This window comes from Primulina tabacum, chromosome 18 (assembly GCF_025594145.1).
Source record: "Primulina tabacum isolate GXHZ01 chromosome 18, ASM2559414v2, whole genome shotgun sequence".
NCBI classification, from domain to species: Eukaryota; Viridiplantae; Streptophyta; class Magnoliopsida; order Lamiales; family Gesneriaceae; genus Primulina; species Primulina tabacum.
Window position 1 is genome coordinate 29,855,340 of NC_134567.1, and position 23,523 is coordinate 29,878,862.

Sequence of the window (23,523 nt, forward strand, 5' to 3'; positions counted from 1 at the left end):
AGATATATGTCTCACAAAATACGACCCGTGAGACCGTTTTATACAAATTTTTTTCTAACTTTTAAGAGTTTGATGAATGTACCATATACTCTTGTAGCAATTAAGATAATTATTTTTATAAAACAAAAATGATTATTAAATAAATTTTCATGTATTATACAGCCGTGCATGTATGAAAATCTAAAGCATGATAGAATGATATCAGAGTTGATTATCAACAAAAATCATAGTTCTACCTAGGTTATTTTTTGAACCCGTGGAACAAAATGTTGCATTACTGGAGTCATCTATTGAACGTTTAGAAGTCATATCTAGATTTTCGACACCAGTACAAATCACAACAAAGACATCACGTTCCAAAAGATGATTGATTGTCATACTCGTGTATTACATTAGTTAAAAATAAATGTCTAAAATGTTTTATAAAGACTGGCAATACATAAACTTTTAAAACAACAGGTCAACAATTTTCGTAAAACAAGAATACACACAAAATAGTTCTTATTATGCAGCCGAGACATGAGCGTAAGACTTGACTGATGCTTTCCCAAAGCATTTGTATATTATAATTTATTTATGTATAAATTTAAAATATGATATAAAGAAATATAAAAAGCCATGCACGTAGTCAGAGACGGATGTATTCTAGGGCTGTCACTTTTTTAATATTTAGCGACGGTTTTTCAAAAACCGTCGCTAACCATCACTAGTAGCGACGGTGCAATTAAAACCGTCGCCGATCCAGATCGGCGGTGGTTTTACTAAAACCGTCGCTAATATTTGCGACGGTTTTAGTAAAACCACCGCCGATCTGGATCGGCGACGGTTTTACGACGGTTTTAGTAAAACCACCGCCGATCTGGATCGGCGACGGTTTTAATTGCACCGTCGCTACTAGTGACGGTTTATTCAAACAGTCGCTAATAAAGCGACTGTTTTTTGAAAAACCGTCGCTAATAGCGACGGTTGTTTCAAAAACCGTCGTACATCAATGTCTTAGTCCAATCAAGTCCCGTCCATTTACAAGGATGAGACCAAATTTATCCTCTGATCCGCCCCACCTCAATTCTACAAAATTTCTCTCCCAAGTCCCAAGCCCTTTAGCGACAGAATAGAATTGCGGACTCCCGAAGAAATCGAATTGCTCATCGGCAAGGCAACAATCCAGGTAAGAATCGGCTATACATTTTTTATTTTGTTTTTTATAGCTTCTCTGTGTGTGATTTGTGGTTTCTTGATTGTTTGTTGTTGAGTTGTTGAGTGACTATTACTTGTTTATTTGGTTAATAATTATTTTATTCTTGTTGAGGATTATAAATTGAACTATTTCAAAATGGAATATCAATATGCTGCAAAGAAAGGAAAAACATTGATATCCTCTTTCTTTAAGAAGAGAGATCGTCAAGCTAGTGAAGATACTTCAATTCCTACGGTGCTTACAATGCAACATCAATCCAGTGAAAGTCTTCTATTTCTCAATATCCAAATTCCTTCATGTTCCTCTCCTAGAGACGATCATCAGTCTTCGTCTACTTTTATTGAACGAGATCCAGGAAAAAGAAAACAGATATGTGAATATCATGTTAATGTACGAGATGAGATAAGACGTTCATATCTAAATATGGGGCCTTATCAACCAGATATGTTGGAGTATCCAGGTACAAAATTGGAAGCCAGAATCGTCGTTTTCAGAAAAAATGGTTTCAGAAATTTTATTGGTTGGAGTATTCGCCTTCAACAAATAAGACATATTGTTTCTATTGTTTTCTTTTCCTGAATGATGTTAATTCATCTAATATCTTGGCATTGGTCAATGAAGGATTTGACAATTGGAAAAGGGTAAACCAAGGAAAAACATGTGCTTTTCTTGCCCATATTGGTTCTGCAGCTTCTTCACCTCATACTATGTGTGAGAGAAGGGCTGAAAATTTGATGAGGCCCTCACAACATATTGATAAAGTGATGCATGCACAATCTAAAGAGGAAAAAGAGAAAAATCGTCTGCGTTTGAGCACCTCAATTGTAGCTGTTCGTTGGCTAGCACTTCAAGGTTTTGCTTTTAGAGGTAACGATGAATCTCTATCTTCATCTAATCGTGGAAATTTTCTTGAATTGGTGAAGGCTTTTGCAAAAATGAATATAGAAATTGATGAAGTTGTGCTTGAGAATGCTCCAAAAAATGCCCAATATATCGCTCCAGAAATTCAGAAAGAGATTTTACATATTATGGCCAATAGAGTACGACAGATGGTTCGTGAAGAAGTTGGAGATAAATACTTCTGTATTCTTGTTGATGAAGCCCGAGATATATCTAAACGAGAGCAAATGGCCATTATATTGAGGTTTGTGAACAATCATGGGATTTTGACACAAAGATTTTTTGCCATCAAAAGTGTTAGTGACACTACCTCAATGAATTTGAAAAATGAGATATCAAATGTTCTTGTTCATCATGATCTCCATGTTAAGAAAATCAGAGGCCAAGGATATGATGGTGCTAGCAATATGCGTGGAGCGTGGAATGGACTTCAAGCATTATTTCTCAAAGATTGTCCCTATGCATACTATGTCCACTGTTTTGCACATCGTTTACAACTGACATTGGTTTCTGCAGCTAAGGATGTTAGTGTTATTTGGGAATTCTTTTCTCATTTGGACAATATTGTTAATATTGTCACTTCTTCTACTAAGCGCATTGCTGAATTACATACTCCACAGAGAAATGAAATTGAGTATATGTTGTCAATTGGAGAACGTGATTCTGGAAGTGGTGCAAACCAGATTGGTAATTTGCAACGAGCAGGAGCTACTCGATGGAGTTCTTACTATGATTCGGTAAAAAGCTTGATATGTATGTACACTGCAACTTGCAAAGTTTTTGAAGTTCTCAGTGATTATTCTCCAAATGGAAGAGTTAAGGCTGAAGTTCGGGGGATTTACAGAAACATGGCAAGCTTTGAATTTGTGTTTATTTTGCACTTAATGCATAAAATTATGAGAACAACAGATACTCTTTGTCAAATTCTTCAAAGAAAATCTCAAGACATTTTGACTGCTATCACATTTGTCACTACTACCAAAACTTGCCTTCAAGAATTTAGAGAATGTGGGTGGAATGAATTTCTTTAGGAAGTTAAAGTTTTTTGCTCAAGAAATGAAATTGATGTACATGACCTTGATTGTCTATATAAGATTGGACGTTCCTGTCGGCAAACTACAATAGAACATCATTACCACTTTGATGTTTTTAATGCAGCAATAGATTTCATTTTGATGGAGTTAAATACTCGGTTCAATGAGTCATCGGTGGAACTTCTTTCTCTTAGTACAGCTTTAGATCCTAAAAATTCATTTGACTCATTTAACAGTGATGATATTTGCAAGCTTGCGAAGAAGTTTTATCCTGAAGATTTCACAGATCAAGAAATTGTTGCTTTGGAGTATGAATTGATACATTATAAACTTGATGTGATGCAGAATTTAAATGTTTCTACACTTGTTGAGTTGTGTCAGCAATTGACCGAGAGTGGACGGTCAAGTGTTTATGTTATGTTGACTAGATTGATTCATCTTGTTTTGACATTACCTGTGTCTACTGCCACTACTGAGCGGGCTTTTTCAGCAATGAAGCATGTGAAGACGGCACTTCGCAATAAAATGGAGGATGACTTTCTTGCCGATTGTTTGACACTCTATATTGAACAAGATTTAGCTAAACATATTGATGTAAATTCTATTATTGATGAATTTTATGTTTTAAAATCTCGTAGGGCACAACTTCGTTGAACGATATAATGTAAATTTTTTTTTAATAATATATAACTTATCATATTGACTTCAAGCCCCCCCAACTTTTATTCCTGGATCCGTCCCTGCACGTAGTACAACAAAAAGAATTATTCGTTTCTAAGTTGGTTAAAAATAATTTAATCATATAGTTTTACAATTTTATGATTTTATTTGAATTATATTATAATTTCGATCTCTTAATTATGACATTATAATTAATTAATTATTTATACATTTGTAAGCTAATGTTTTTATTACATGACATATTATTATTAAAATGAATAATAATAATAATTTAATAGGGGGACACAAATAACCACGTAAGAGACATGCAACAGTCTTTGGTTCTCGAGCCGCCCCCACCTCGGTTCTCACACCTACCATTGGTCACTCACTCACCCATGACGTCACTGATCATTTAAACAGTACCCACGCGTCACATCCTTACCGTTCAATGGATTAACTTCTGTTCTGATCATAAGTGTCCGCCACGCTCTCACTTTTGAAGTGGTTCTCAATCAATTCAAATATGAAAAATGATAACAAACTAAGATATCATATTTTCAAATCATGCTGAAAATAAAATAAACTCACGTATTCTTGAAGCTCTTATCGAGAGAAATACAGTACCAAACTCGGATTGAAATTCTGACAACTGAATCTTATACAATCGCAAATCTAGTACGTAAAGTAACTTAACTTCCCTGGAGCTCCTCTTGTTTCTTTCTTGAATACTGAGGAACAAGAAATAGTTTTTGATATATATATGCATGGCAAGGCCAAGTGGCTCGATCTTCATGCTGCACGTCTCGCGCATATGTGCGACCCTCATTGGCGCATATGCGCGAGACCTACTGTCTCGTCGCATAACACTTCTTCTGCTCCTGTCTTCGCGTATATGCGCGAGACCTACTGTCTCGGCACTTGACAATTCTACATGCTCGCGCATATGCGCCCTCTTCTCGCGCATATGAAGAGGGCGCGCATATGCGCATGGTCTTTTGCCTTGCTCGCGCATATGCGCGGCTCGTGTCGCGCGTATGCGCGATACCTTCTGTCCTCGCACAACTCCAATCACATGTTTTACCAAATCTGGTCTCTCGGAGTGGTCCGTCTATAATCACATCAATCCATAATCAATAATCTGAGATTAACAGCATAAAATCTCGGGCATTACAAAAATAGTGCGATTTCTGCACCAAATACAACATTCATCTCAAATCCATTTAATTCAAATCTTACACAAAAAAGAATATTCTCGAAATATTCTCTTTATTTTACATTATTAATTATTATTTTTTATTTAATACATTTTTAATTATGATTAATTATGATATTACATATATTAATTTATTGTATTTGCATTTGTATTTAAATTATGTGTTTTAATTTGCATATGTATTTCAATTATGTGTTTCAATTTAGATATGAATTGTATTGTTATATTAATTTTTTGAATTTTTATTTAATTATATTATTTATAAGTCATTAAATCAAATTATTCTTTAATTATTAATAATTAACATAAATAAATATTTAAAAAATCAATAATAATTATTCTTTAATTTTTATTATTAAATATATATTTATTAAAATAATAAAATATATTATACTATTATTTAAATAAACTTTATATTTTTTAATATAAATATTTATAATAAAAAACAAAAAAATAATAAAAAAAATACAACCCTTCCGCCAATTGGCGCAAGGGCCTTCCTCTGCGCCAAATTTGGCGCAGAGAAAGGGGCTGCCCTATTTTGGTGAAATAGCGCAGCTCTCATTGGAGCAATTGAAGTTACACTGCAGCTTTGGAGGTGTCCTAGAGGATCTGCAAGCAACCACATCGGCGCCAGCCACCATTTTTTGTGACAACCAATTAGTCATTCATCTAGCCAACAATCCGATATCCCGTGAACGAACAAAACACATCAAAATTGATTGTCATTTTATACGTGATAAAATCAAAGAAAGATCAATAAAAGTCATGCCCATCCGTTCATATTTACAACTCGTCGACATTTTCACAAAACCACTTCCATTATTTCGTTTATCGCAATTAATGTCCAAGATGTCTGTAAAGATACTGTCCATCTCGACGAGAGCATCAGACTATTAATAGTTGGTGCATTAAACGATTAATAGTTGGTTAATATACAGTTAATTGATAATTAGTTAAGGAGTTTAGCTTTAGGGGGTGTATTGATGTAGGAAATTTATTGATTTTTAATGACTTTTGTAGATTTTAAAAGTCTAGATGTATTCAATTAAGACTTTTGCATATTCTATAAAAGTATAGTGGTATTCAAAATAGACTTTCATAGAGTTTTAAAAAGTCAAGTGGTATTCAACATTGACTTTTAAAAACTCTATAAAAGTCTAGAGATATTCAAATTTTCAATAGACTTTTAATAACTTCATGAAATTCATTAACATACATTAAAGCCTAAATTACAACTATAAATTGTCAAAAATTGTATTAGGTTCAACTCAAAGATTTGGATGGATTTTTAAAACTTCTAACTCATATACAAGCTATTTATTTCTCTCTATGTCGCTTCACATCAAATATATCCTGATCTTCTCTCCTCTCATCTATCTCTAACACTCCCTCAAATTTTCGAAATTTGTCTCTATATTTTCATATTTTCTTTCAAATTTTTAATTTTTTTGCTGAATGTTTATTTAATAATTTTTTATTTTAATATCATGAAAATTTTGAATCATAGAATTGATTTTGTGATTTTTAAATTATGATTTATACAAATTAATATAATATTCAATAATAATAAAAGATGATTCAAAAAATACCGCTTAATTCTTAATAATTAAATAGTCTCGCAACAACCATGATTTTTTAAATTATTTTTAGCATTTTCAATTAATATATAAGTTATGATATTTTTATAAAAAATTGTATCCACGCAATGATAAATAAGATTTTTTTCACATGTATATTATCAATTCAAAAACAAGGTTACAAATTAATCAATTGATATATTTTTAAAAATTTACAAACATGCATACAAAAACTCACATATATACACATGTAAGGATTAAATGATTTAAATTTTAAATAAGTAAATTTATTTATTAATATAAATTTAGAAAGACTATTTCCAACTGAATATGTTTTACATGCCAATTAATTATTGGTTCAAAAAAATTAATAAAAAATATATGTTATAATTAAGTACAAAATGTATAATATTCTATTAAAAAAATTCAAAAAAGTCTATCATTTGAAAAAATTATTAAAAATCATCAAAACTCTGAATTGAATACACTCCACTTAGTTTTAGTTTTGCATATATAAAATACGAATGTATTTTCTGTGTCAATCAATGAAGAACGGAATATATTAAAATCAATTCTGCTTCCCTGTAATATGTATCAATATTGATTTACACGACGGCAAGACAAAGTAGGAATGCAGGATCGTTAATAATTCCATGGAATGGATACAATAAAACTTCGTTATCGATAGTAATTATAATCACAAACCCTAGTACAAATCATGATGTTCTATTTAAAGGGGAAAAGTTTGGTGGAAATAACGAATATAATAAAACTAAGAGGAGATATCAATTCTTCAAAATTCAACGATGTTGTTAATCGGCCAAACACCTCCGATTTATAACTCGGTCAGGGGTATTTTTGAAAACACAAACTCTTACGAGACGGTTTTAAGAGAATAATTTTTTTATGTCAAAAATAACATTTTTTTTGTAAATATGGATCAAATCAACTCGTCTCTAAAAAAACTTATTCATTTTAAGAGTAGATCTCTTGTGAGACGGTCTCATGAATCTTTATCTGTGAGATGGATCAACCCTACCGATATTCACGATAAAAAATAATATTCTTAGCATAAAAAGTTATATTTTTTTCATGGATAACCAAATTAAGATATCCGTCTCACAAAATACGACAAGTGAGACCGTCTCACACAAATTTTATTCTTTTTAAAACTTAATATGTGTAGGCGTTTGATGAATAACTAAATGTTAATTTTTCTCAAATCCTTGTTCCGTAAATTAATGAAATCCGATCCATGATTTCAAATTCTTAATTTTATTTCCGTTCAATAAATAAGATATTCTTTGAAGGTTTCTGTTTCGATTATGACTCCAATGGATCGTCTCCGAAGATCAAAACCGAATCGCGAGTTTTTGAAATCTGGCTTCGCATTTCTTCGAACCAAAGGAATTAATCTGATCACATTTGTAAAAGTTCATTTCAAATCAAATATACATACGTATATATATATATATATATGTATGTATATATGTGAGTACTGTATGTGCATGGATGGCATCACATGGTTGATAGGGCCCCCTACTAATGTAAAACAGTGGTACGACACTGAAAGGAATCCTGGAAGCCCTAAGACTTTCCTCCCGACTCATTAACTTCATTTGTTGTTTTGCACGAAAATAAAAAGTAATATTAATCGAAATATATATTAATTATTCGGTCAAATTAATGGGGTTGGTCAAACTTCAAGAACATGATCTTGCATGGGCGTTGGGTGGTATTGATAGCTACGTTACTGAATCACTGATACAAAGTAGAAACACTTTGTTTTGATTCCACATATATATATATATAGGAATATAAATGCACAAAGATTAAAAGATAGCTGTTATTATTGTGTCATATACATACATATAATATATATATATATAGGTTTTCCTCCGACACAAACTGTGTGTAATTTTTTTCCGATCGTCTCAAAATATAGTTATGTTTTTATATTCAGTTGTATTTTCCGTGAATTTTATACGTGTTAACTATAAGTCTTGGAAAAGCGAAACCGTTTTTTTGAATTATTTAAGGCAAAAACTTGTGTGAGACAATCTCACGAGTCGTATTTTGTGAGACATTTTTTATTTGGGTCATTCGTGAAAAAATATTACTTTTTATTGTAAATATCGGTAGGGTTGACCCGTCTCACATATAAAGATTCGTGAGATCGTCGCACAAGAGACTTACTCATTATTTAAATAGAGATAAAAGATGAAATATGTTTCTAAATTTTAATTTTTTGATTATTTTCTTAATATGTGTGAAAAAATTAAGTTACGTATATATTTGAGACACAAGAGAGTATTTTTTCCAGTACAATAAGAAATTTCTAAAACTTTTCGGACCCGAATAAATAGGAGACTTTTACATGGGATAGTTTCTTCAGTTTGGGATAAAAAAAAAAATCAACCATTAAATCGCGACGATTTAGAAAATATTTTTGGAGAAAAATTATCTCTATATTTGAAAATCAATTCATAATTTACCAGAAATTTTCACTACCATTTATTATTTTTTTCAATTAGAGAAAAATGAGCGAGTCATGTTCGATAATGCAATATTCGAATCTTGTCATGAAAAAGGTTGGTGATGCTCCCGTCTATCCCAGCATGAAGGGTTTTTAGGGTGATTTCTAACATTTTTCATTTTGTTTCTTTGTGTTCATCTTTTTACGTCCTTTCCTCTATATTTTCAACTCGTTGTACTACATCAACCAAAATTAATTATTTTACAACAATCAATCAACTTTTTAACATGAAAGTTCAGGGGAAAAAAAAACATTATTTAAAATTTCAAATATGTAATGTCATTATTTTGTTACATTTAAGTAATCTTTATTGCTATTGATGAAGATAAATATCGATTTTTTCAGACATCGATCATTCTACACATAGAACACTATAAATAAAAGAATATGTTTCTTGTGAGACGGTTTCACGAATCTTTATCTGTGAGACGGATCAATCCTATCGATATTCACAATAAAAAAGTAATATTCTTAGCATAAAAAATGATATTTTTTCATGGATGATCCAAATAAGATACCTGTTTCACAAAATACGATTCGTGAGACCGTCTCACACAAGTTTTTGTCTAAAATTAAAGTATTGTTTTTGGTGTACTAAGGTCATCTCCAACCCAAAACTCTATTTTAAAGCAACTCTACTTTAAAATTGTGTAGTTTCTGCACCAAATTCAATATTCATCTCCAAACCATCTACTTCGAATCTTACTCTAAAAACAAATATTCTCAGAATATTCTTTTTTATTTTATTTATTAATTTTTTTATAAGTTATAAATTTAGTGATATAATTATAATTATATTTTATATTAGATATATATAATATTATATTTTAATAATTGTGATAATATTAAAAAAATGATTAATTTAATTATTTTAAATTTATTATTAAGACAACAACAAATAGAATTGGCTAAAATTCAGGAGGAAGATAATATAATAAAAATATCATATTATTATATAAAAAATAATTATAATTCATAATATACATAATTATAATTAAAAAAAAACAAAAAAAAATAAAAAAAAGGAAACAACTCTGCGCCAAATTGGCGCAGAGGGAATGTGGCGCAGAGGGAATTGGAGCTGCGCTATTTTGGAGAAGGCCCCTGCGTCAAAATGGCGTTTTCACATCAGGGTTTGGAGATGCCTTAATAGCTTAACGAAAGTGTGATAAAATATAATTTTTTTATTTATCACATGGTAATCTCATTTTTAAATCATTTCGATTTCATCAATTAGCGACACTATATGTGTGTTGTATTATACGTCTCTCTCCACTCACATGATAAGCATATGGTTACTATAATAAACATGAAATTTTACAATTATACTTTTTGACATGTTTGGTTTAAATTTTGCAATAATATTTAAGATACTATAAAATAGTAAACAAAAAAATTATGCAAGTTAAAAACATATCAAATCATATATTATTTACCTTTATACATTAATCAATATCTCTACTTCATCTATATTTTATCACATTTATTATCCAACTCATACATAATATCAAACAATTTTTAAATATTTATAAGGTAAAAATTTCTCATATCTATTGATATATTTATATCGTCACACATCCATATTCAAGTCATCGTCTCATCGTATCTATTGATATTTTTCTATCGTCACATATTAATATTCAAGTCATCGTCACATCACGCCGTTAAAAGTGATAAACATGTAAAAGACGTATGTGAAATGTAGGCGGCATCAGTTTATATAATTTCGAACAAGAAGGCAAGGTGAGATTTTGATAAGAATATTGTAGATGTTCCCTTGCATTTGTAACTTTATATTATTCGTCGATTTGTATAAATTTAAAAAGTATTAAAAAATGAAAAATATTTCATATTCAATAATTTGAATAAATTAATGAAGGGTCCCAATGGACATATATTATGGAGTCCCCAAACTTATGTTTGATGTAGAATAGACGTCTGAATTTATGATTAAACCACATTGAGAAAAGTGCCTAAGATTATATTATATTATATTATATTATATATATATATATGTATATATATGAATGGGAATGGGAATACATACATATCGAAGATGACAGCTAATAACTATGTGACAATTAAAGTTCACATGTCCAAAATTATTTGTTTCAAAAAATATATATCAAAATCCCTTTCTATTTTCGTGCATGATAGGGATGTGACCTTCATTTTCTTTCGAAAATTAATTATTTTCGATATATATATATATATATAATATTGAAGTACTAATTTTGCAGCTTTATATTTTGTCAAAGCACAACTGTATTTTACATGTGACTCCATCAAAGGGGACAATAATCACAATATATGAGTACCCTAGTCACCACACAAAGTATTCGCTTTGACTTCGTCGCTACTTTTGCTTAGCCTCAATTTATAAATACCCAAAAATTTAATTTAAAAAATGGATTTGTAATTTAGGGGGTAATTCATAATGCAGAGTTGAAGGCATGATCGTTGGATTCGAAGAGGCGTGATGAAATTAGGGTATGAATATATCGTGTGTTCTTCATACGACAAATCGACGCGATCTAAAAATCGAAAGATATAAATCATAATATTGCAATCTGCAGCTCCGTTTGCTGATAAAAATACAGACATCTTTTTTAATAAATTTAAAGGTGTTGTTTGTTTAATTTTCAAAGAGAAAAACTTATAGATGAAAAATGAAAAGAACAACCCCGGTCCATTGTTATTTGAGTAGATCTCTTATGAGACGGTCTAAAAAATCTTTATCTGTGAGACCGGTCAATCATACCAATATTCATAATAAAAAGTAATACTCTTAGCATAAAAAGTAATATTTTTTCATGGATGACCCAAATAAGATATCCGTCTCACAAAATACGACAATGTGAGATCGTCTTACACAAGTTTTTGCCTTGTTATTTTCATTTTTTCCGTAAAATACGAGTTCTTTATTTTTATGTATATCATATTTATTTATTATTGTTTTAATTAAAATTCTCATAGAGTCCTGGATATTACTTGTACGAATATTTTATTCAACTCGAAATATAATTCTAAACCGATCTCATACGGATAATTGTGATATTATTTGATGGACCAATTTGAAAGAAGAAAAACAATCAAAAAACAAGATACACAATTAGGGGTCTTCTTCTGTATATATATATCAACCACTTCAAAATTTTCAATGTCCAAGTTTCTAGCTATTTGATAACTCAAACCACTCAACGTAATATCCAGAGTTCAAGCTGTATAACATCGGAAGATCATCTTAAGAATTTGTTTCAAATTGAACCGCTGAAATGATCAATATTTAAATATTCGAGTTTAACTGATCAGAGTTTAGCTTATCAATGTGGATACTGCAACTCGAGCTGTTCAAATACTACCAATTAAAGTAATCAAAACACCATATTCTCTTCGATCAAATCTTCAAAGGTGAAAAGAGTTAAAGTCGACAAAATCAAATAGACATTGAATGACATTTAATTAAGTATATGATGATTGAAAACTACAAGATTATTATGTCGGGAGTTGGTACAAATTATCGTTGAAAAATATATCCGACCGTTGAAGCTTTTTAATCATAAATATGCAGATTCGAAAGTGAACAAATAATGAATCGATGGGTAACAAAAAGAGAACATTACGTATTTCCGATTTACAATATACAAAATCTCGAGCACTCTCATTTGATCAAATATCAAGCCGCACAACTTAGCACACACGTATCAGACTACATCTAATATTCTAAATATCAATTGGAGCTACCCTACCAACTCAAGTCATTAAAACTAATAGTTGGTGTTTATATTATTTTCTTGTGAACAGAAAGTTTTTAAACATCTATGATCTGTTGTGTTTTAAAAACACATTATTTTTTATTAATCCAATAGTTCCAATCCGAATTGAACCCGTCGTGTTCACAGGATTTGTTGAGTGGATCTCGAGTTTGGCCAAATGAGAATTAGGGAGATGACAATTGAGAGGGTATTGAGTTTGGCCAAACCCGCTCTTAACTCGTTCCATGGCCATTTTTGATTCTCGTACATACATTTTTTAATTAATGCAAAACGAGAAATACAGGAAATAAATTAAATTGCAAAATGATTAGTAAAGTTCGGTTTATGTATTTATAGTTCAGTTTATGTATTTATAGAATTTTAAAAATAATTAAATCGTTGAACATATATATCATATATTAAACAAATCATTCCCTAATTAATTTAATTTTTGGTCAAAAATACTCCAATTAATTAAATGGAAAGCAGTAAATTTTGAATGAACCACATAATAATTTCAAAAACCGAAGAATTCAAGTAAATATTCGACCATGAAGCTCTAAATCTATCTTATCATTTACCCAACAAATTCCACTATCACTTTGTTGCCCATCATAATTACAACTTCAACAACCAAGAATTTTTCTGGAGTTGATTAATTTGATGCCACTGGAAATTTTTTTTTACATCCATTGAGCTTAATAAAAGAATAACTTCACTTCCTCAATCCCACGACCTCAAATTAAAGTATGATCAAGAACCATCGACTAGTTTGGATTCATCGATATAATTTTTTTTCCTGGCATTGTTAAATTAACCTTAACTAGTCGCCACCTGGGTGATGCAGCGGTGGCATAGCCGGAAAAACGGCCTCCATTTGCAGCCAACGTACACCGGCCACGCTTCTTTCCGCCGGGAATGTACGTGCATGGATTGCTGCCGGAAGAGGGGACAGGACCCCTAGGAAGCGACTGAATCACAAGTCTTTTCTGTCGTCGCCATTGCTTGCCCCCCATCGGCCTCGTAGCTAAAATTTCTTGACATAATAGTGTTAAGATCAAAACCAATACTATCTCAAATTTAATGCTAAATTTGAAGCTTTGGCTATGATTAGCCATAATAAAATTTTAAAAAATAGGGTGAAGGGTACCTGTATAATTTGAATTTGAGTTAATTTTATGTGTGGAATACTGACTTATATATATAGTTTTTGTAATGTAGACATGTGTTAGGTGTTGACTTTGTAATTAGAATAAAAAGTCGAATGTTTGCTCAACGCACAGCGTTTGACACAAAGATTATTGGAATATTGCCAAACATTTCAATGAATAAGGGGTTGGTTGAATGATTCATGAGTTTGCCGTGGGATCGTTACGTATGTGTTTGACTATATCTAACTAATTTTATATGACAAAAACTTGTGTGAGACGGTCTCACGGGTCGTATTTTGTGAAACAGATCTCTTATTTGGATCATCCATGAAATTTTTTTACTTTTTATGCTAAAAGTATTACTTTTTATTGTGAATATCGGTAGGGTTGATCCGTCTCACATATAAAATTCGTGAGACCGTCTCACCAGATGATCTCACGGATCGTATTTTGTGAGACGAAAATTTTATTTGGGTCATCAATGAAAAAATATTAATTTTTATGTTAAGAGTATTACTTTTTATTGTGAATATCGGCAGGGTTGACCCGTGCCCTATCTCACAGATACAGATTCGTGAGACCGTCTCACAAGACACATATTCATATTTTTAATAACTAATTTTTATTTTATGACAATTTTTTCCACTTTAAAAATTAGAGTATTCGGGAAAAGTGATATTGTAGGGAAAATTTTGCGTGTGTTTAATTAAAATACAAAACATTTATTTATTTTAGGACGATGGATTTGAAATTCATCCATTTGGATTCAATTATGTTACATGGATCTTACACATTGGCGGCAGCTGTTGATTTTTCTAGTTTTGACATTGTACCAAAAAATGTCAACCAAAATCGTATAAAATCTTAATGATATTTGAATTTTGTGCATGTTTACACTGAAAAATAATGTGTGTATTAAGTTTAATATATTTAATTTTTTAAAAAATATAATGGTACAGACGCATGCTCTTGTCGGGCCTCTTTTCTTATCCCTTTTCCCCAGTTTCTTGGGCTACCAACTGCACCCAAAGTATCGTTCCAACTCAGAAGCCCATGGACTTTTTTATGTGTTGGGCCTAATAGCAATCAATGATTATTTATATTTTTTTATACATGTCAGATTCGGAAACATTTAAAATATAAAATATACCGAAGATTTATTGTTCATCTGATCTCAAAGTCCTGATTCGAGGCTATATTTGAATCCGACGTTCATTTGTAACAAACATCTCCTTAACTCAAATAATATAAACTATATTTGACATATGAAATACGCGTTATCTGAAACATGATCGACAATGTGTGTATAACAAAAACTCGTTATTAATTCAAAGATTATTAATATCTTTATTATTAACATTATTATTATTATTATTATCTAATATTATGTATTGCTTCCATATGTGTACAACAAATAAGTAAACTTAACAAGTGTATAATAGTAAATTTATTAATATTTAAAAGCTAACACATATTCAAAATGTTGAATAAAACAATTTTAATAGTATCATATAATGTTCGATTAATAATATATCAATCTTTTTATCTATAGCATAATCAATCATTTATTTATCCCATCACTTATATCAAACACACCCTTAAAATATAAAATATACCGAAGATTTATTATTCATCTGATATCAAAGTCCTGATTTGAGACTAGGTTTTGAATCCGACGTTCATTTGTAACAAACATCTCCTTAACTCAAATAATATAAACTATATCTGACATATGAAATACGCGTTATCTAAAACATGATCGGCAATGTGTATATAATTTTTAGCTCTGAACATCTCAATCAATTACAAAAACCGTAATTAACTACATATTTATTTAGTGCATATTAACGTCGCTATGTTTTTGAAGAACTATTTAACTAATGTTGTGTTTGGTTCGATGAATTTTAGATGATACAATTATAATAGTAATTATGGTAGATTTCAAATACATTCTGGACGTGTTACTCAAAATCCATATCTCAAATACTTCATCCATAGTGGTGCGACCTAGAAGAAAATCAAAAAATTTATCATTGAAAATTTAATTACTATTTCACGTTGGATGTATGTGATATAGTTATCATGGATCACATGACAACTCACAAGTCATTCATACTCCAAAATTACGAATGGCAAAAAGAGTTTTAGGCCGAAAATTCAATTTTACATTAAATTTTTAGAAATAGTACAAAACATATATTATAATTTTAATGTGGAGTCATCAATCAAGTCTAACTGGCCTAATAATATTTCGGTTGGCGGTTGCCGATCCGATCGAGGTTATTGTTTGGCCCACAGCTTTGAGATATTAGCATGCGTTTTCGATTATTTTTAAATCTATATAAATATAAGAAACAAAAATTGCATTAATTGAAGATTTGGAATTTTAATGACACCATTGAGACATCTGAAAATAATAATCAAATTTAATATAAATAAATCCATCTTTGAATTAATTTCCATTTCCTCTTAAAACATCTGAATTTAATAATCAAATTTAATATAAATAATCCCATCCTTGAATTAATTTCCATTTTCTCAATGAAAAAATTAAAGCTTAGCTCAATCAGATAAAGACAATAGAATTACCAAGTCTTAATTTCACTCCTCTTTATACAAAATGTCTTTTCCATATTTGTGATTGTCATAGTCCTTCCCAATCAATTAACCATTCCCTCCCTTTGAACGCCATTTAAGATCTTTAATTCTTTGTTCCCAAATTCAATAACAACTATTCTACAGTAAAGCGGTAAAAAATTATGTGAGACGATTTCACATGTCATATTTTGTGAGACATATATCTTATTTGGGTCATCCATGAAAAATATTACATTTTATGCTAAGAGTATTACATTTTATTGTGAATATCGCTAGGGTTGATCCGTCTTACAGATAAAGATTCGCGAGATCGTCTCACAATAAACCTACTCTAGTAAAACACGATTCCAAACTTATTGCGTTAATCACAAAAAAATTGAGCACATTTTACCTTATTTAGAAGAGTTTTTATGATTATTTTAAGAGAAACCGAGCTAAGACCCCTAAATGATCGTTTAATGATAAAAGAGATGGGAGTGCAGATACCGCGTCGTGGGCCACCCCAATCGATTTCATTAAACCCCCAAAATAAATAAATATGGCTTTTATATCACGTTCTCTTGTAATTTTAGTTATGATAACTTGACTCTAGAACACGAGTTATGTGAGTGGTTGATATCTAGTTGAGCTTCATTTATTTTGCTCACATGGCTCTCCGTCCAAATGTATGCTGTCATTTTCTCAAATCAATCCATTTACCTTTTGGAGCTGCGGCATCTAACCCTTCCGATCTTCTTGTTTGTTTACCTTCAAAATTCTAAAATCCATTTGGAATATTTTTACCTAAATTCCATTTCCAATGCATGCATGCATGCTTCTCACCAGAGATTCAAAATTTCACTAACAATCACGAATCACGGCTATATATATACTTCATCCGTCTTAAATATATACAAATATTACATTTTATTTTTAATTTGTTCCGAATATCTATTTTTTGATATTATTTTTTTATCATTCTACACTCGTCATTAAATACATTAACTAATTATAAAAAATATTGTCATGCTACTAAAACACTCGTTAAATAAGGGTAAAACAAAAAATTCCTTTGTAAAATTCACTTTTTCAGCTATTTTCTTAAATTGTGTGAAGTTCTAATTAAGTCAGCTACTTTCATACAATTCCAATCAATGGACACATGCATGTATCAAAGTTCCGAAATGAGAGTTTAATTAAGTTTGGAATAACTTTAATTACATCATGTTTTTAAGAGCATGTATTTTTTGAGACGGTCGCGTTTCATAGATATTTATTCGTGATACTTGTCAACCATGCTAATATTTATAATAAAAATTAATATTTTGACATAAAAAATAATTTTTTTAATGAGTGATTCAAATATAAGATTTGTTTCACTGTATTGACACATGAGACGACCATCTGTTTTTGTGTATTTTTAATTACTAAAAAAAAAATAACTTATCGGGTTTCTTTAATTTTGCCATCGATATTAAACAAGCTTACCTGCCCATCAGCTGTCCAATTAAATACAATATATATCTTCCAGCATTATATTTGCTGTAGTATTATTTTCTTAGTGGTCCTTAATTTCCCGGCTATGTCACACACATCTCTCCTATTAAATTCCCAACCATAGCTTTTACAAATATATATTTATGCATCTCGTACGTGGTTGTGTGTGCATACATCCGAACTAATAAAAATTTACACTCCTCTGCAGTAACCCTTAATAGCATTGCTTGCAAAACTGCAATACCAATGTCTCCACGTTATAGAATTCTTTTTGCCTTCTTTTTAGCAACATTGCTTGTAGTCAAACGAGTCGAGGCTCGAGCTTTTTTTGTGTTTGGGGATTCACTCGTGGACAGCGGGAACAATAATTACTTGGCTACTACAGCTCGCGCGGATGCACCTCCATACGGCCTCGATTATCCGACGCATCGGCCGACCGGGCGTTTCTCCAATGGTTTTAATATCCCGGATCTTATCAGTGAGTACCCCACATTTGTCTTTTTTGTTTTGGTTATTTGGATTATGTATGTGTAGTTCAATTCTTCAAATATTAGTCTCTTTTGTGCCCTTTTTTTATTTATATTTTTTATATGTTACGTTATTCAAATACATTCCTCTTTTTAAAAATTATAATTCCCACGTGTTATAAGCTGTCTTAATCTTCTTCCAAGGGTGAGTATTAATCAATTAGTGTTTGATAAAAAAAATTTAAAAAAAATATATATTCGGGTTATCTAATTTTATGATTGGTTGGTTGTTTTAGGTCAGAAAATTGGCGGTAGTGAATCACCGTTGCCGTACCTAAGTCCGGCGCTAAACGGGGAAAGGCTATTGGTGGGAGCCAACTTTGCGTCGGCAGGAGTTGGAATTCTTAATGACACTGGCGTACAATTTGTGAGTTTATTATTAAATTTATATTTTATTAACATTAAATTATATTTATGCAGCATCATTTAAAATGGATTTGTGGGAGAAGTTTTCACTCCCTTCTTTGACCATTGTCGGGTTTTCCATATTTACATGTACACGTATATTTAGTTTGATGTCATATCCACTGACCAAAACTGTTACCACGCACGTTTAAGTTTAATAAACAGTGGAGTACTAGTAAATATATATGTGATGAACAACCATGCAAAATTTTAAAATATAAGTGGTAAAATATCGATATTTTTCTGAAAACTGATGATGGATCATGGATTCAGGTGAACATAATAAGGATTGGCCAACAATTGGCGTATTTCCAACAATATCAGGAAAGAGTGGCTGCATTGATCGGAGCAGCGGAGACCGAAGGACTCGTGAATCAAGCATTGATTCTCATCACATTGGGAGGCAACGATTTTGTTAATAATTACTACCTAGTCCCTGTATCCGCCAGGTCTCGACAATATGCTATTCAAGATTACGTCCCCTTTCTCATCTCCGAATACGAAAAGATTTTGGTGGTAATTCTCAATCATTTTATACATTATATTAATTAATACAATCCTCCGTCGATCATAACTTATAGTTCATCTTACACCAACATCCAAATTTTTTACATTCATAGATCTGGTCGATAATACAACACACTTATATATCCTATGCTATAGGGAACTAAGTGTGGCTCATCTTATAATGTCGGCATATGAAACAACTTTTTTGCTGTTTATATCTTTCATATAAATGCACTAGAATTAGGTACACTATTGCATCTTTTTCCATGTAACTTTTATTTGTTATAATATAATTAAATTGCATGATTATTATTATTATTAAAGTTGGTGGGGTTGCACGAATTTATGGAAGCAATACAAGCAAATAATGCATCAATAGGAGGAATGGTGTGTAGGTAGGTGCAATTACTAGAATTTAAGTTTTTATTAAATAAAATAGTAGACGAGCATGTGACCGTAGTGGAATATCTTGTCTCGGTTTCTTTATGAAAAATAATAATAATAATTATTGATCATTTGCTGTCAGGTTTAACTTTTTAGCCTATCTTCAATCAAATAAATGCGTTATCTCTATTTATTTTAAATATTTATACACAAATGATCAAGATTTCCGCAAGACCTGGACAAATAATAATTAGTACTTGTGGGAAGAATTTAATAATATTTATAATGATTTGATGAATCGATCATTTTTATGAAACGAGGCCGACTATTTAGTCGAATGAATGATCTCTGCAGAGACTTTACGAACTAGGAGCTCGGCGAGTCCTGGTGACCGGGACAGGGCCGATAGGCTGCGTGCCGGCGGAACTAGCGATGCGAGGTAGAAACGGCGAATGCTCAGTTGAACTCCAACATGCAGCGTCACTGTTTAATCCACAGCTGAGCGAAATGATACTGAGGTTGAATAGTGAAATAGGTGCAACCGTGTTCATTGCTTCCAACACACAAGCCGCTCACTACGATTTCATAAACGATCCTGAAGCATATGGTAAGAAGTTCTTTTCTTTTTTTTAATTTTCTCTTTCGTTCAAAAGGTGGAATTAAAAAATAAATTTAATTTTTACTTTGGGAAAAATACTTTATTTCATGACAATATTTATTTGATGTCTTTGTAGGATTTGTTACCTCAAAGGTGGCATGTTGTGGACAAGGGCCTTTCAATGGACTAGGACTATGCACACCATTATCCAACTTGTGCCCCAACAGAGACATTTTTGCATTCTGGGATGCATTCCATCCATCCGAAAGGGCTAACCGATTGATCGTCAATCGGATATTCTCGGGCACAACCGAATACATGAACCCTGTGAACCTCAGCACCATCTTGGCTTTAGATGGTCAGACATAATATATATATACTATATAGCATACAGTCTCGTCAAGGTCATGCGTGTATTTTGTTGAATTTATGTCATTTTTGAGATTGATTGTCCGGCATTAACAAGCCGTCGATTGTGAACGAACGTCTGTTCTCTTATTTTTCGAAGATTCTTAGAGTTTTTCTTGCTAGAATAAATATGATTTGGTGTAGAAGTCCATTCCAATCCGTATAAAGCAAAATCAAGTTTTTTTTTTTTTTTGTTTTCTTCAAGTTTACATTATTCGGAATTTCCATAATATGCATTTCAGTACATCCTCTGACTTAGGTAATATGAATTCATATTCGTAAAGATTATATCTATATCTTCAGTCTAGAAAATATATGGAATCAAAGCCTTGACATTGTCGGGGAAACTTTCAAATTTGGAAACATACCATTTTCTAGTTGCATGGCTCCTCCCAACCAATTAAGATGCTGATCCATAAGCCCAAGAATAGGAAATTAAAACAGAGTCTGGGAAATTAATGCACATCCAAGAAAACCACTTATTTCAAAAAGATAATGGGGGCATGCAACTTTGCTAAAAAGGCCACCTTTAGGAATCTTGTGGTCTTTTGACCATTTTCTCTTAAGCTTGGAAAGTAGGTAATGGTGATAAAAATTGCCACTGATTCCGACCAAAAACGTCACAAGACCGACGTACTTCAGGTCGGTCGATGGGTCGGGAAAGCCTTGAGTTTCGTGTTGGAAATAAAGCATAGCAGCGGACGAGGCCAGGTGAGGTAGATGGGTGAAATGATAAACGTGGTAACTAGGGTGATATATCCGCTGAATCTGTGAAGGAATAAAACCTGAAAAATACAATACATTTTGGTTAATTTGAAGTCAATGTCTATATGAAAATAGATTGGATATTAGGTGATTACACGAATTGGACAAAAAGATTTAAATAGACAATTTGGGTGGGTCGGGCGGAAGAACCGGTAGCCCAGCCCACGTAAGTAAACCTGGAACTTGTTCAGTTGGTCTACATTTTTGGGGCAAGCCTGTAAATCGTATTTGCACTGTTGATTTGGGCCCTTATTCTGAACTCGAGACTGGAAAAAGTCCGAATGGAAAGCGGGTATGTACTATGTAGCCATACAATTGAGACAAGGCCGATTAACAGATGGATGGTCATGAGGTAACACAGCATGCTGATGAAATCGTCTATTTTTGTACCACACAGGTTTGTTGAGGCAATTACATGTCCAGATATGACTTAGAACCGTAAAAGGGCAAAACCGTGAACAAGGTAATTTTGTACAAAAAATTAACATTAAAGTAATGCTGCAATGAGTATAAGTACAATCAAATTTATGTCTGAAAAAAAGTACAGGGAAGGCAGAAACTTAAATAAACTAGGGAAAAATGACACATCTTCCTTAACACAAGCGGTCGGTGGAGCTCAACTTCTAGAGTGTGAAATGGCCCAATCTGCAGCATGATAACAATATAGTATCCCGAATGCTATTAAAAAACATAAGAGAATGAGGAGCAACGGCCACAGATCTTGACATGTTCATATCTACAAAATATTCTTTCCACGTATACGTAGGACAGATCCTTCTTTGTCATACTCGATGGTTTAATTTAAAACATACACATTTATCATTCATTTCAGTCTAGGCTTTGTGGACAAGATTAATGCAACCGGCTTAAGGCATTTAAGATTCTTATTGTGAATAACTATAAACTATACAAAAAAACAAATTGGAATGTGTGAAGTGCTGCCAGCAAAAACTGGCAATACTTCAAATCTTTTTTCGACACACTGCTATTAACTCTAACCTCAATTTTGATTTCAAGCTTCTTTTTCACTCTTTCTGCATCTCTTCCTCCCGAAAAAGCTTCTCTCAAAACCTTCCTATATATAGACAATAATCATCAAATACATTCTCACACAACAATCAGACTAAACACTTCAGGACACTAGTCCATAACTTTTCCACTTCATAAAGCAAAATCACCTGCAATATATATAAACGTACAAAATCATTGTTTCAATTTCACTTTCCAGGATGAGAAACATGTAGAAAAAAACCACAATGAAATAGAATAATATAAAGAACTTTTTCATCTCCTTGCTTTAGCCTCCCCCTAAAATTATAGGAACATATTACTTGCTTATTCGAATTTTAAATGCTTTATTTTAATATATTATTAATTATTAAACAAAAACTCGCTCTTTTTAGAACAAATTTTTTCAAAATTTTTGATGTGATGTGTTGGGAAATTTTTTGGATTTGGTTTGATTTTGTTTGAACATATTAGTTTTGTGAATATGATATAATTATATAATATATGTTTCGGCGACATATTCAATACATTAGATATATATTGATTTAAGTGGAAAAATAAAATTTTTATGTCAAAAATATATTATTTAATAAACATTGATTTGATTGAAAATATTATTTTACGTTGTAAATGTGAACGAGTCATTTTATAAATATAAAATGTGAGATGGTAAAATACCTGTTTTTTTTTAAAAAAATTTAATTAATAATTAATTATTTTTAATATAGAACTTTTAACGATGTTTACTTGAATGCATGATTTTGTTGAAAGGGAAAAAAAGACTAGCTCCAATTAATTATTAATTAAATCAAAATGA

General features: G+C 31.4%; 2 protein-coding genes and 1 pseudogene across 2 annotated transcripts; 2 read left to right on the top strand and 1 right to left on the bottom strand.

Moving 5' to 3' along the window:
- Positions 1-1,621: 1,621 nt before the first annotated feature.
- On the top strand, positions 1,622-10,282 carry LOC142532472 (uncharacterized). The gene is made up of 4 exons (XM_075638764.1): positions 1,622-1,658; positions 1,820-3,106; positions 3,257-3,726; positions 10,178-10,282. The coding sequence occupies exons 1-4, from the start codon at positions 1,622-1,624 to the stop codon at positions 10,280-10,282; spliced, it is 1,899 nt and encodes a 632-aa protein (XP_075494879.1).
- A 7,970-nt stretch (positions 10,283-18,252) lies between these two features.
- Positions 18,253-21,042, top strand: LOC142533084 (GDSL esterase/lipase At5g33370-like). Its single transcript, XM_075639701.1, has 5 exons — positions 18,253-18,582; positions 18,868-18,998; positions 19,310-19,552; positions 20,282-20,534; positions 20,662-21,042. The coding sequence occupies exons 1-5, from the start codon at positions 18,351-18,353 to the stop codon at positions 20,892-20,894; spliced, it is 1,092 nt and encodes a 363-aa protein (XP_075495816.1). The 5' UTR covers positions 18,253-18,350; the 3' UTR covers positions 20,895-21,042.
- Positions 20,854-22,905, bottom strand: LOC142532473 (uncharacterized; annotated as a pseudogene).
- Positions 22,906-23,523: the final 618 nt, after the last annotated feature.

What these genes read in the sequence shown, in the direction of transcription:
- LOC142533084 (XM_075639701.1), top strand. Translation starts at nt 18,351, where the DNA reads ATGTCTCCACGTTATAGAATTCTTTTTGCCTTCTTTTTAGCAACATTG. An exon ending in TAATATCCCGGATCTTATCA is followed by an intron (nt 18,583 to 18,867) that starts GTGAGTACCCCA and finishes TGGTTGTTTTAG; the next exon opens with GTCAGAAAATTGGCGGTAGT. An exon ending in AATACGAAAAGATTTTGGTG is followed by an intron (nt 19,553 to 20,281) that starts GTAATTCTCAAT and finishes TGATCTCTGCAG; the next exon opens with AGACTTTACGAACTAGGAGC.
- LOC142532472 (XM_075638764.1), top strand. Translation starts at nt 1,622, where the DNA reads ATGGGGCCTTATCAACCAGATATGTTGGAGTATCCAG. An exon ending in AGATATGTTGGAGTATCCAG is followed by an intron (nt 1,659 to 1,819) that starts GTACAAAATTGG and finishes TGGTCAATGAAG; the next exon opens with GATTTGACAATTGGAAAAGG. An exon ending in CCTTCAAGAATTTAGAGAAT is followed by an intron (nt 3,107 to 3,256) that starts GTGGGTGGAATG and finishes TTTTTAATGCAG; the next exon opens with CAATAGATTTCATTTTGATG.